General features: G+C 36.6%; 1 protein-coding gene across 1 annotated transcript; it reads right to left on the bottom strand.

The window, feature by feature from the left end:
• Positions 1-5,030: 5,030 nt before the first annotated feature.
• Positions 5,031-7,178, bottom strand: LOC149196010 (methyltransferase FGSG_00040-like). Its single transcript, XM_089408104.1, has one exon. The coding sequence runs from the start codon at positions 7,176-7,178 to the stop codon at positions 5,031-5,033; it is 2,148 nt and encodes a 715-aa protein (XP_089264230.1).
• Between the last annotated feature and the right edge of the window lie 8,301 nt (positions 7,179-15,479).

Genomic DNA, 15,479 nt, shown 5'->3' on the forward strand with positions numbered 1-15,479 from the left:
TCATTTTCAGATTGTTTTCCTAGTCAAAAAATGGCACCTAGAGCAAAAGATCCTGCTTGGGCATATGTTGAAATGGTTGATAGTGAGATGTGTTGCAAGTTTTGCCATAGGAAAATTAAGTCAGGTCCTGGGGGGATTCATAGGCTGAAACAACACTTGGCAGGGATTAAAGGCAATATTACTGCATGTCCCTCTGATCAAATTGGGGAGATTAGAAAGAATTTGCTGGAAAGCTTTGAAAAATTTAAAGAAGAAAAGACTAGGCAAAAAGAGATACAGGCTGAAATTGGGAGGAAGAGGGAGATACAATGAATGATGGCTGCCAACCCCCACTATGAGTTTGAGGGTTCTTCCTCTATCCCTCAAACTGATGCATCAAACCCTTTCCGTTATGTTCCTCCCTCTTTTGCTTCTGTTCAAGATAAAGGAAAGGGTAGAATGAAGGGTGATGGGACTATCAAAAGTTTTTTCACTCACTCAGGCTCCTCTCCATCAGATGCACATGGTCCTGAAGTTAGTATTAGTAAAGGTCTTGCTCAGCCCACTTTAGATGACCATTGGAAGAAAGAATTGAGGGAGACTGCTTGTGACTACATAGCTAGATGGTGGTATGATGCTGATATCCCCTTTAATGCTGCTCGTTCACCATATTATGAGCCTATGTTTGAGGCCATACATGCTGCTGGAAAAGGCTTCAAAGGCCCTACTATGCAAGAGCTAAGGGGGTTTCGTTTGCAGAAAGAAATTCAATCAATTAATGAGTATTTGCAAGATTTCAAGGAATCATGGGCAAGAACAAGGTGTACCATCATGTCAGATGGATGGACTGGTCAAAGAAACCGTACCATCATAAACTTTCTTGTCTTCTGCCCACAGGGAACCATGTTTTTAAAATCAGTTGATGCATCTGATAAGGTAAAAGATGGCCACTTGTTGTTTCAGCTATTGGATGAGGTTATTGAGGATGTGGGGGTGGCTAATGTTGTTCAAATCATCACAGACAATGCCTCTAACTATGTTCTTGCTGGTAGACTGTTAGAGGAAAAACACAAGACCATCTTTTGGACCCCATGCGCTGCACATTGCATAGACCTCATGCTTGAGGATATTGGAAAATTAGATTGGGTCAGAAACACTGTAGATAATGCCAAAAGCATAACAAAATTTATCTACAATCATACACTGGTTTTGAGTCTCATGAGGAAACACACTGGAGGCAAGGATATTATTAGGCCTGCCATCACTAGATTTGCTACACATTTTTTGACATTGCAATCTATGCTTTCCCAACATAGAAACTTGCAAAAGATGTTTTCCAGTGATGAATGGAATCAAAGCAGTTGGTCTAACAAACCAGAAGGCAGAGAATTGAAAAGGAAAGTCCATGATGAAACTTTTTGGAGAAAGGCAGCAGAGATTGTGAAGCTTGCTGAGCCACTAGTTAAGGTGTTGCGGTTGGTGGATGGGGAAAGGTTGGCTATGGGCTTCATTTATGAGGCTATGGATCAAGCAAAGGAGCAAATAAAGACAGCATACAAGGATAGAGTGGCAAAGTATGGGCCCATTTGGGCAATCATTGATGAAAGATGGAACAATCAACTCCATCGCCCTATACATGCAGCTGGGTATTTTTTGAACCCACGGTATCATTATAAAGCTAAGGAGTCAGGAGCTTTGAGGGGGGAGGTTAGAGATGGACTGGTTGATTGCATTGAGCGCATGGTCCCATCGGAGTCTGATTAGCTGCTGATACATCAGCAGGTCACATCCTTCAACAATGCAATAGGTACCTTTGGGAAGAACCTAGCAAAGATTGCAAGAGAAGCAGATGAGCCAGGTAAACAAAAATTTCAATTTTCAATTTCTTAATGGTTTTACTTTTTTTATTAAAGTTTGTTAAATCATTTATAATTTGAAAGTTAGATATAATTTGTAATTTTGTTGAGCTTCAGCCTTCATCTAACTCATAATTCATTACACTCCTATGTTTTTTGCAGCACAATGGTGGGAGGCCTTTGGTGGCCAGTGCCCTGAATTGCAAAGGTTTGCAATTCGTATTTTGAGTCAAACTTGCAGTGCATCTGGGTGTGAGCGCAATTGGTCTGTCTTTGAGAGGATTCACACAAAGAAGAGAAACCGTTTGGAGCAAAAACGGTTGAATGATCTAGTTTTTGTCCAATACAACCTTCGGCTCAGACGGAACCAATTGCTGAACAAAAGACCTGATTCAGATCCCATTGTGTTGGAAGACATTGATCCAACATCAGATTGGGTAGTGGAGAGTCGTCTACCAGAGTTTGATCCTGATGAGGATCTTGAGATTGATCAACTTGATGTTCAACATCCACTGCAGCCTGTTCAGTTGAATGCAGATCCCGATCCACCAGCCTCAGTCTCACAACTAGCTAGTAGGACTCCAGTTGTAGGTGCTTCGCCTTCCTCTGCTCAGCCACGACAGAAGCGCAGCCGCATTTGTACTCTATCTCAGCTTGCATCTGCTGCACAGCCTAGTGGTACTGGCACCACTTCTACAGTTGCAGTTGGAGACGATGATGATGAGGAGGAGCCATGGGGCCCCTTGTCTGACTCTGATGATGATGATCCAGAGATTGGTCGAGATGATCTTGGCTCCTCTGGCAGTAGCTACTAGCCTCCTTGGTTATTTGTATTTTGTTTTGACTCTTGAGTCTTTGATCATGTATGACAGACTACAGTTGACTATGTATTTACTATTGCCATTGGGTACCATTTTGATATAATGGATTGGTTCATGAGCCTACTTTGATCATATGTTGTCTTCCATGTATATTATAATGTTGTGTGTTTGAAAACTTGAATGAAAATCTTTAAAATTATGTTTAAAATATTTAAAATTATGTTTTTTTATAAAAAAAATAAATATTTAATGTATTTTTTACAACGACCGAGTCATTGAAATCGAGCCGGCCGAGTCATTACCGAGTCGGAGTCGGAGTCAGAGTCGATCCTCGGCCGAGTCGGAGTCCGAGTCCGAGTTGTAAAACATTGACTTTTACCCTTCTAGAATTAAAGATCCTAAATATATAGAAATATTTGATCTCACTGAGTTTTTTTTTTTTCTTTTGGTAATAATCCAAGGAAACTGTAGCTCACAGAAATAAACACTTCTAATTTCAATTCAGGTATTGGTGTAGTCTTGGTTAGTGCCTCATACCTGTGTTGCTTCCAATAAGTAATTCCAAAGAAAGAAGTCACCTCTGTTTTCTGCAGCTAGTCAACCACTCGACCATGAGATTGTCTTTCGGGACCAAATCTCCCCCCTAGCTTGCTCAAAGACTAACAATCTTTTACAAGTTGCACGCGCTCTGCACCCTTACCATCTGATCATCACCAAACATAGCAATCTCCTCTTCCCTTTCCTTACTGCTTGTCCTCTACAGCACAGTTCCCCCCCCCCCCCCCTTCCTTTTTCCTGGAAGCCATCCACGATTAGGGGGGCAGTTAGGGTTTTGCAACTGTTTTTTTTTTTAATATTAACTTCCCTCCTCAGAAGTTACATGATATCCCTGTTACTAGGAAATCATTTCTCATTTTCATTCACTAATATAAAAATATTAATTTATGCAACAGATAATAATCACCATCCTTCAGTTTGTTTCTCTTTTCTTTTAACTATGGTTAATAAAGTATTTTACAATATTCCGGGATATTACAGGGATTTTGTTTTTTCAAAGATATGAGTGAGCTCAATGATGGAAAACCAAGAAAAGTGATGAATGTCAGACCATATTCTTTCCACTTGCAAGAAGACACCACCAACTATATGAACAATATCCATATATATCATTCCTAATTATTATAGCTCAATTCTGCAAAGTTTAAATTTCAAAACAAAATTGCATAAAAATTTTACTTCTTTCTTCTGTGCTACTCTTTCCTATACTACTGCCTTACTACATTTCCTTTGCAACATATGGTGCAATTGCTAGTTATATATTAGGTTAATAAGTATGTTTATTTAGCTTTCAAACTTTTAATTTAATTATCAATAATTATTGGGTGAAAAATAAATTTTTAATCTCTATACAATATTTTTAATAATATACACAAATTAAAGACTAAGATTTGCTTTTAAAGTAGTGTTTTTTTTCCTTTTAATTAAAATTTTTAATTAAAAAATGTTATAGGAAATGAGTTATGGTTTTTTGGCCATGTAGTATTAATAAACATTGACATTGCTCCATGGTAATCATTATAAAAAATATTTACAGACAATAAGATTATCTTTCGGATTAATCACATTATTGAGATTGTCTTTCAAATTAATCACATTATTGAAATTTAATTGACTTTTAGAACTAATTACTGTGGTTCATCCTCATAACAAAAATGACATAATCTCTAAATTTATGAATTAAACTTTCATGTTTTTTTTCATTATAATAACTATTATTATTTTAAATATTATGAATTAAATCTATCACATTTACACACCTTTAATTTATATAACGAGACTAATATCTACTACCATTAAAATTTACTTTTTAAATATATCCGCAACCTATTCCAAGTCTATTTTTAACAAGCTTAAGTATATAAAAAGTATAACTGTATTTTAATCATATCTATACTCCAACCACACCTCATGCAATTTCAATGTTTTTGAATAATTTTACGGCATTAAAATAGAAAGACTGCTTTCCTAGGTTAAAAACCAAAGAAAAACTAGCCCGTACAACTAGCCCGTACAAGATTGCAATAATAAGGAACAATTCAACGCTATCATGTCTCGATAAACTAACAACAAAAGAGATTCAATTAAGATATTATATCTCACACAGCTTCATGCTCGCAAACGTTTAAAAATTCTTCCCAACCAGCCACCAAAAAAAATTTGATATTCAGGCAATTTTGATGCTCCTATCTCTGTCGAATACTGGGTATACCAAGAAAATCGAAATATTTACTCGAAATATTAAAAACAACTTACACCAAAAAAAATGGCGCTCTGCGGAGATCAGATATGATCATCATCAATGGCAGTTGTACTTTTACTGAAAGAGATAACGGTTTGAGTGTCGTAATACAAGCGCCTTGAGAACATGTTCACGATGCCTTCCAAATGCTCTGATGCATACCTCCGTCGCCTGTTGTGTAATAGGCACTTGACTTTCATCCCCTATCAAACCCTCCGCTTCTTTAAACTGCTGGGCTACGATGACCAGGGTTCGAATGTCCCCGGGCACAGTATTTTGAATGGCCTCCATTACTTGTTCTCTGGAAGGAACGCAGTCCATCAACGTTGTGCGGAAGCAGTCGTTTGACTGTGTTCCTGCAAGATATGCAGGCACAAATGACGCGCGAATCCAATTTCTCTCTTCTACCGTTTTCAACAACGGGGAATTCCTGATAATCTTCTCTGCCTCTACAAAAAGCTTTGCAAATTCTGCGCATGTCAGAAGATCCGCGTCAAAACGCTCTGAGGACCTTGCGGCATTGGTTTCCTCTAATGCTTTGTCATGCAAATACTCGAACCCAGCGGCTATACGCTTGAGGGCTGCCTTCAGAGAGAGCTCCAGAATGCATCTCCTACAATTGCACTCGAAACGCCAGCTTTTGCACATCGCTTGGCGCTGGGGCAATGGGACGAGGGTATCAAAATAGGAAATGGTGATCTCTTCTCCTTTCTTGATGGATTTGGAAGCATGAATAAACATAGCGCTTCCCACTTCCAGCCATCTCGAGTTCGGTAGGCACGAATGGTTGATGAAGGACGGCAGCAGCCAGAGTCCCGCAAAAGTCTTGCCTCGTTGGACGCAAATCTTTGCAGCAAATATCTCTTCGACTCCACCGAATGAATTCTGAGTTATAATATCGCGTATACGGTTTTTATCTACCAGCAATTTTTCTTTTCCCGCTGCTTGGCTTGGAGACATTTGACCCTCCGTCTTAAACAGATCCATGGCTGGAACATCCAGGCTACCAGGCCGCTCAGAGTAGTCGTGTAAACTATAAAGCTGCTGGAGCAATCTCTGCGATTTCATGGCAGCACTGACGACGGCAGCAACAAGATCTTCTTTTGTAATGTTTGACCGGTAGGCCGAATTGATCCGGCCGGAGTTGTCGTTTTCATAAGCAACTGCGACGGCGTTGCTTACCAGCAAAAGCTGCCCTGTCTTTATTTCTAGTTTGGCGTAAAGGCCCCGACCGCAGCCGTCATTGTTCATCCTGATCTCTACCGGGCCTATGAAATCGGCGACTTCCGGAGTAGAAGATGCGCGTCCGAGCAGGAAGTCCGAGATGTCATATTTGCCATTACGGCTCTGGTCATACAAAGTCTTGGCCTGGCTAAACGCCTCTTGTATTTCGATAATGGTGGGGCTGGCCTTGTGAGCTTTTTCCAAACATCGGCATGCGGCCGCATACTGCCGCAGACCAACGAGAGCGAGACCTTTCTTGTAGATCGCGTTCAGATGGCTGGAATCGATCTGAAGGGCCCTGTCGTAATCCTCCAGCGCCAGCTCAAATTCTTTCACCTGAAGCCTTGTCTCTGCCCGGTTGGAATAGGCGTGCAGGACGGTGGTGTTGTGCTGAAGCAGAGCGGCGTCGATGCATTTCGTATAATGTTCGGCCGCTGCGTCCCATTGTTTGTCTCTGAAGCAGACGTCGCCCTTCTGCCTCATCTCCTTCACATCGACATCCAACAGACTCTCCGCCGGCTCCTCCTGATTTACGAGTATCTCGACGTTGGCAGGATTGTCAACACAGATTGCGAGGCTGCCGTCGTGGGCGCGCTTAAGGTAGGGCTCCCTGATAGCCACCTTGGCTCCTTTAGGGTAAAGCTTCTCGACGTTCGTCTGCGAATGAGCCGCATTGTAGATTGCCAGCTTGACGGCAAGGCCATTATTGTCCTCAAGTACGGTCATTATAGCGCTCGTCCTGAAAGCCTCAGCGCAGAGAGTGCCGTAGAGAACGCGGTCACGGTGGAGCAACTCAGTTAAAGAAATGGGTTCCAATATTTCCAGCGTAACCGAAGAAATGGCATCCTGGGAGGACAAGCATGTTGGAACTGAGGTCGCCAATCGCTGACGGGTTGAGTCGTGAATTTGGAGAAGGGCTTGCTTATCGAACCTCTCATCGGCGGCGTCTACCGCCGAATTAGTTGAATGCGACGCCTTTAAGTGACGCAGGTTCTCCATCGTTCTTCTCCTCCCCTTCTCCCCGGGAATATTGCTCTGCGGCTATAAAATATTCGTTTGCCTTTTTATCCTCCCCTATTCCAAATTATATTTAAAGACAGAAAAAACGTAACGATACACACATAAAAACCGTCACACGAATGATTTTGAAATGTTGGAATTTGAAAAGGGTAGCCGTTTATAGTTGTGGGAGTGGTCTTGATCGCCGGTGCCCAGAAAGGTTCAAGGTTTGCCCCGTGTATACATGATAAATATGATTTAAGTTTCCATATTTTACTCTTCGTACCAATGAAGTTTACAATTTGATTACGGAAATTTTTATTATTATTATTAATTTAATTTTAAATTTAATGAGGTTTTATGATTTGCTTGGAGAGAAAACATGTTCTCAATCATCATACTCATTCAAATTCAAACTGTATTTGAATAAGAATCCCATGTAATTAAAATTTAATTTTGATTCTTAATTATAATGGTATGTTTAGAGATTTGATGAAAAATCATTCTCCCACATTATTTATGATTTTATTTACAGTGATATAAATAAAAAAGTTATTAATATAACTCAATGTTGATTTATCTTAACTTTAGATAAGAAGGTTAAATCTGGCTAGGTAAAAATTTATTTTTTGAGGATTATATTTTTCTAGTTCAAAACTTTTTTTTTCATGTACAACATTTGAGGAATGTTTGCACCTTGAAAGATATGATTTATCTCAACACTTCATCGGAAGTCTGAAAATTGTTAGTAATTTGATCGAGTTAAATTTTTTATATAACATTATAACATCTCTTCCATTTATTTCCTCTCCAATAAATTAGTCATTGAGAAAATTTGTAGTAATAAAATTAAATAAATTTCACATAATATTAAGAGCTTAATTATAAATCTAAAATGTCCTAAGGGTAGTTCAATTGGTGATTAAACTAATGACAAAACTAAGAGATCCAAATCCATTAACCCTAGATTATAATATAATGGTAGTTCGCTTTATAGGATTTACAAAATAACATGGAAAAAAACCATCATGCCCAAAACCATATGCAAAAACCATGGGTAAGTCTTCCCACCATCTAAAACCATGAGTAAGTTTTCCCACCATTTTAAGTCTAACTAACTATTATTGGGTCTGCATAAAAAAAATTCATGGGGTGCTGCCCTAGACCCCACTCCCAATGTAAACGCCTATCTTAAATTTAAATTAATAAGAATTGTTACAAATAGTAAATTTAAATAGGTAAGAGTTGTTATAAATATTAAATTTAAATTTCTTGAAACTCTAGAAATCTAGAAATTTAATAGTAGATTGAATTTTATAAATAAATTTAAAAATTATTTTTATATTTTCTAAATAAATATTATAGACAATAATTTATTGATTAATTTAAATATTAGAAATTAAACAAATAATTTAAATTTAAATTTAAAAATACATATTAATTTAAAAATTATATTTTAAATAATAATGATAATTATTAAATATATATTTTTAATTTATTTTTATTCATAATCGTTATTAATAAATAAATTTTAGTTTATAAAATTAAATTAATTGTAAGGTTATTTTTATAATTCTATAATTTATGAACACATTTTTTTTTACATATAGCTGATTTTAGAAATCACTTATATATTTTAATTTTATTATAAATATTTTGAAATTTCTATTTAATGATTACACGTTGTAATATACATTTTGAAAATTAATTATATGTCACAACATCCTAAGGTAGTTTTGTTTAGAGGTTTGTACAATTTAACTGTGTGTAAAATTGATTTTGTTTTGTATTGAGTATTTTTTTACATGTTTTATATACATTGTTGTTTTTTTAGGCATGACTATGTTGTCAGCAACCCTTGCTTGAATAAGAATTTAGTGACTCTAGGCCTGAAATAGTGACTTAAATCCCAGGGTGGCTGGCACAAAATTGGCAACTTTAGTCGCCAGCCGCTAGAGCCGGCCTATGAGAGTGACTTTAGGTCTTTGGGCGCTCCATTGCACATATCATGAGAGTGACTATGGCCTAAGAGGTCAAGAACAACGATGGGACCCATTGTTTGAGTAGTTGACTTATCTTCTGAGAGTTCTATTCATGGTGTTGGATGGTTTTGTGTGATGTTCCATCAATTCCACTTCCTTAAGGTCACCTAGGAGGTCGAATATGTTCATAGTAGCCTCTCGTCTCATGTTTACCCAGGTTGGCATGGTTACTTGGGTGGATGTGGGAGGAGGGTGTTACAATTACAATCTCCAAGCATAGTTTTGAAGACCCAAAACAGGAAGATGACAACTTCTTCAACTCAATTTGCTAAAAATGGAAGATGGATGAGATGTTATAGATATCTGGGTCAGATGACCTTAGAAAATTAGGGGACTGCTACAGTTTGAGGGGCTATATTGGGAAGCCCGATGTCACAAAAGCATGGAGAAGTAATAGGATGGACCATGGTAGGCTTAGATGAGACTGAGATCCTCGTAAAGGATTATCTTTCTTAATAGATTCTAAAATTCCTCATTTTCAAATCACCTAAAAGTAATTTACTAAAAAATCAATTTTTCTAAAGGAATTTGAAATACATTTATCCTAGAAAATGTATTGCCCCAAAAAAATAGTCACACATGCATTGACAACAACTACCAAAATTCACACATTCTAAAAGATTCTAAGCCAACAAAAACATAATAAGTAGAACAAATAACGAATCGATTTGAAGATATATTGTAAAATTCCTCCTTTGGACTTAATAATCAAAGAAAAATGTGTTTTAACTTTTAACATATCTCTTATCCCAAACACCATTTGTATACTTCAAAACATTTGCATATGTAAGGTCTTTTTTAGCATGTCCAAGAATGATTCAACTTACAAAGCATTGTAAAGTACTAAGTGTTATAGGCTTTTTGGACATTTTCACAAACTTTAGGAGATTGTATTTTTGTGTATATTTATTATGTATTGCATACTTCAAAATTGAAAACGATTACCTCTATATAAAATATCACTTAACAAGATTTTGCAGTGCAATGGAACAGTATAGAACAAAATAATATAACACATCAATTTATAACCCAATTTAATAAACAAAACAAAATAATTACCCATTAAAAATAATAATCATACTAAAAATAACTTACAATCTCTTTACACTACCAAAAATAGTGTGACCCTTGCAACCCCAAATTGCTTGAAGAAAAACTCATAATAAAACACTAAGCCTACCCGTTAAAAATAATGGACATACTAAAAATAACTTACCATCTCTCCCTAATACCAAAAACATTACCATCTCTCCCTAATACCAAAAACATTGTGACCCTTGCCACCCCAAAATGCTCGAAGAAAAACTCATAATAAAACACTAATCCTTGCAAGAGTTGTTTTCTTTAGGTTATGCGGATAATTGTTCTCGTCAACCTTGCAAAATAATTTTGCACCATGAAATTAGTGGCAGTTGTGCTTTCCATCTAAATTAATCAATAAATACTCCAAAAATTAAATTAAAATTTTGCCATCTAAACCAGAAATCAAAAAACCATCCACATAAAAACATTCCCTTTTAAAGGGAGTTGCTTTAGTACATAAACAGAAGAAAAAATTATATTCAATGTTACATAGTAATGGTGAAGATCCTTAAAATGCGGATAGTACAATACAAGCAATTAGCTTGTCAATTTTGAATGCACTGATTTATTGTGTAAACAGAAATAAAGTCTAGTCAACACCACATGAAAATTAGTGCAATGCATATAGAACAATATAAGCAATTATCTTTCCAAACATAGAAGGTTTATATCAAGCCAACAATATTAAATTGTTATTACTATATCTGATGTGATGGATCGAAAGTCTCAATACAATACATAGAATCAATTTATTAAAATGCATATGTGTGCCCTTTAGTAAAATATACATTTATATATCGAAGGAGGGTGTTCATCTTAAAAAAAACATAACCATTAGTTGATATGAAGTATTAATCCATTAGTTTTTACCAACTCATGAAAGTAGCAGTTAGGTAAGTAATTTGAATAAAAATATTTTCCAAATATTATATTTATATCTATCTGTTAATTCCATCAACCTCCATGAAAACTCACTAAACGATTCGATCATCATGCCAACTAACTTAATTATTCAATGGTTTAATAAAAGAATAAAGAATAAGAAATTTCTAATTGCCTTTGAATGAATGTTAAATTTATTTTAATTTAAAATATGGGTTAAAAAATCATAATATAAAATTTTGAAATATTAAAAATATATAAACTCACATTTAAAAAATATATTAAATATGGTTGATTAAATGTTATTTTAAAAATTTAATTATAATTTTAAAATTTGTTTATGTTTTAAATTATTAAAAAATTATTTTTAATAGATATTTATAATTGAAAATATTTTATATATATAATTTTTTTGAAAAATATTAGTTATAGAAGAACAAGAAATTATTTTAACGTTTATTAGATTAAGATGTGTATCGGATAGACAATTTCTCCGTTTGACAATTTCTCCGTTTGGTTCTTGTACGCAACCCTTTTTCTGTGAAGGATTACAATAAATGCTCTTAGCTTTGCTCAATAGATTATCCCAAGAGCTAGCTACTAGAATATATGCATAGCTTTCTTCGATGTCTTTGAAGACCTCACATTATAAAATGAAATGTTTTTCTGTTGGCATTTTTCCTCCCACACTTCTTTTGACATTTTTCCAGCTCCATGTTACTTAGAAAATAATGAAAGAACCATATTTATTAAGATTGTGTTTGTAATTAAAAATAGCTCCTATTTTCTTATAGGTTATTTTATCTCCCTAACAGAATGCCACTGTATAAGATTGTATTGATTGATTTTTGAATTCAATTAATTTGTTAGCACTGTGGGCAGCCTAAGGGTCTCCTCTCTTGAATACTGCTAGTTTTTCTCATTCAATTTTGTCTTCCGTTATTTCTAGTTGGTATTTAGGAAGCTCTCCTAGGTTGTAGCTTGGAGATGCCTGGTAACATATAAATCTTCAATATCGTTCTCTGAACAATTGGAATGGATTGGGGTCAGGATCAAGTTAGATGACTGTTTCAACTCTGTTTTCACTCAAGACATGCATGAACACCCTCAGCTTTACAAGGCTTTAGACCATTAATGATCAATAGTTTATAGATTCAATGGATAGATGGAGAAAACTGACTATACTAGCAGATGCATACATAAACACTTATGAATGGCTAGCTACAGAAAGTTAAATGAAGCTTGCAAATCTAATTTATCAACGCAAAGATAAGATGGCAGTTGTCTGGCATTGGACACAGAAGAGAACATGAATAACCTATTCAAGTGCAAACTTAGAACAAAGGAGAAAATGGGAATTGAACATGTAACAACAAAAGAAACTTATATTGTTGGAATGAAGATGAGACACTGAGAGGAGCAGAGTCTCCACAGTCTCCAAAAATTGAACCCTTGTTTCTTCTAGCTTTCAACCATTTATGGGCTTTTTACAATGCTCTCGGGCTTTTTGAGGCTCGAGAGGTCTTAATCTATCCCCTTTGGCTTCTAATTGCTTGATGCCATGACTCAACACACATGAGCTCAGAAGTCTCTTTTTCTAATAGCATAGCAACCAAATTCTAGTCATTGTGCCTCGCTGTTAGGTGGCTCGCTTGTGCTAGTGACATTCCATGACCATTTCTGCTGGTTTGGTTGTGTTGCGCTGTGGCTTTTTCCTTTTTTCGGCTTTCTGTCTCCCAACTTTTGTCCGCTCGCATCCCTCTTCTAGCGTTACACAATCATTGCATAACATGGAAAGGGGAGGTGGCCACCTATTCAGTAGCATAAGAGTGCCTTGGGCCTTTGGAACCCCTGAACCAGCCGCTTCTTGCTAACACAGAGAAATGCTTTTCACTGTGAAATTCCACCAAAACTTTGTTCATTCCGGACTTCAAAAGTCATTAAATGTGGTTAATTCCTCTAATGGTTTTGTCCTCATCGCTATCGCAAATTGCTTTGGCCTTTCTCCTTTGTATTTTAAAAATACGTTAAAAAAACTAAAGATCTGGAAAAAATGGCTTTGGTGGATCTGAAATATTATTATATTTTCATTCCCGAACCCCTTTGGGTCCAGGTTTTATCGCATCGACGTTGTCTCTTTATATTTCGTTAAATAACAAAATATGCTAAAATACATTAACAAATGCCTTTTGGTGGATCTCAAAATCTATGCAATAATGCTTATATAGCCATCGGGTCCAGCTAATCACATCATGCATATACATTTGTATAGGTCCCACTCCATAATGGTTCTCTCATTGTGATATCGCGATGTGATCAATTGCAATCGCATATCGCTCATGCCCTGGGCCATTGCAAGCGCTCTTTGTAATTTCCGATAATGATCCTATGATGCAATGTCGGCCGTCAATTTGCATGCTTGATCAACGGTCCTAGTTGACTCCGCCGGTCATCGTCGAAATTTTTATATGATCTACGCCATATCCATTGGTTGCCACCACTAATTATGATTCACCAATCAGATCTGGACCGTTGATCGGCCATATATGATGGCTACTGTGCATTCATTATTCAAGCTTCCATTGCTCTGTTTTTCACCATTTTCTCTATGTTTTTCACCTCCCTACAGTGTTTTCCTGCTTGTTTGAAGGTTCCCCTTATGCGACAATTTTGATATTTTGAATGATTTTGAAGACTTACAGGGTTTTCTAGGATCTATTTGGATCAGCACCTCAGGACTAACACAGCTTATGGCCAAAGCAGAGGGAGAGGAGACATGGACCATCGGAGCTGAAATAGGGGACATTTCTGCTAAAAATGGCAACATTGCACCTCAGGGGCTAACACTGGCTCCTTCTGGGGATGAAAGCCTCCTTTGTGAGGATTCAAGAACTACAGACTACTGCCTTTCTAGTAACAACCAAAACAAACTTATTCCCTAGTGTTCCATTGGGCATGGAGTTTGTTTGCATGGAAAACAAAAATTGAAAAAACCTATTAGAATATTAAGGCCTTAAAGCCTCATATGAATTAAAGTCTCAAAAATTGCCCATTGACTGGCCATCAAAAACACCTTCCCCCTCCAAATTGTACAGAATGAAAGTATTGTTCATCTGAACTTGAGCAATCACAAACAGTCCCATCCATAAGGCATCAAATTTACCATGGTTGCCCTTGTTTTCCTTCAATACATCCCATTTGAGAACCCAGTCACCAACCTGAAAATTGTCAATTTTTTCCTTTCTATCAAAGGTTTCTTTGATGTTATTCTGATGAATTCTTGACTTCTCAACCAGTTGTTCTCTTATTTGCTATAATTCAACCAAGTTACTCATTCTCATCGCTATGTCATTCTCTTCATCCTATTCTTCTTGCAAGAATTTTGCCATAGGGAGAATCATCTGGATAGGAAAAACACCATCAACACCATAAAACAACTTAAATGGAGAATTTCCTATGGACTTCTTGTTGGTAACTCTGTCAGCCCATAGTGCAAACTTCAACTTGGAATCCCAACTCTTTTTGTTGTCCTCCAATAGTTTTTTTATTATCCCTACAAGACTCTTGTTAGATGATTTTGCAAGGCCATTGCCTTGAGGATAACATGAGGTAGAATGCACCAATTGAATGCCCATGGCTTCACACATGTCCACCAATTCTTCTTCCCTGAAAGCTGCTGCATTATCAGTGACTAGTTTGGTTGGGCAACCAAATCTAGTGAAAATATTCTCATTCAAAAACTTTATGATAACCTGATGATTAGCACTTTTAGTGGGTATAGCCTCAATCCATTTGGTGAAATAATTAGTGGCTACCAAGATCCATTTGTAATGGCCACTGGAATGTGGATTGATCTCACTTATGAAGTCCAAGCCCCACTACTGGAAGGGACCATTAGCATGCATTGGCTTCAAGGGTAGAGATTTTGGTTGTTGTCTTCCTGCAAACCTCTGAAATTTGTCACAAGATTTCACAAAAGAAAACACATCAGAGAACAGAGTAGGCCAATAATACCCAGCTCTCAAGATCTTGTGTGCCGTGGTGTTCCAATAATGATTCCCCGCATAGATGCTATAATGGAACTAGTGCATGACTTCCACAAATTGTCCTTTTTTTAGACATCTCAAGAGGATCCCTGATGGGCCTTTCCAATAAAGAAGGTTTTTATTAATGTAGAATTTGGTTGATCTAAGCTTAATGGCCAGGGCTTGACTTGAGCTAAGCCTTGGAGGGACTTCTAGATTTTGCAAAAAATGAACCACACTGGAATACCATTCACAGGTGGCTAGATTTT

Source organism: Pinus tabuliformis, chromosome 2_2, assembly GCF_031772625.1.
Source record: "Pinus tabuliformis cultivar Carrire ecotype Pingquan chromosome 2_2, CPIR1, whole genome shotgun sequence".
NCBI classification, from domain to species: domain Eukaryota; kingdom Viridiplantae; phylum Streptophyta; class Pinopsida; order Pinales; family Pinaceae; genus Pinus; species Pinus tabuliformis.

What these genes read in the sequence shown, in the direction of transcription:
- LOC149196010 (XM_089408104.1), bottom strand. Translation starts at nt 7,178, where the DNA reads ATGGAGAACCTGCGTCACTTAAAGGCGTCGCATTCAACTAATTCGGCG.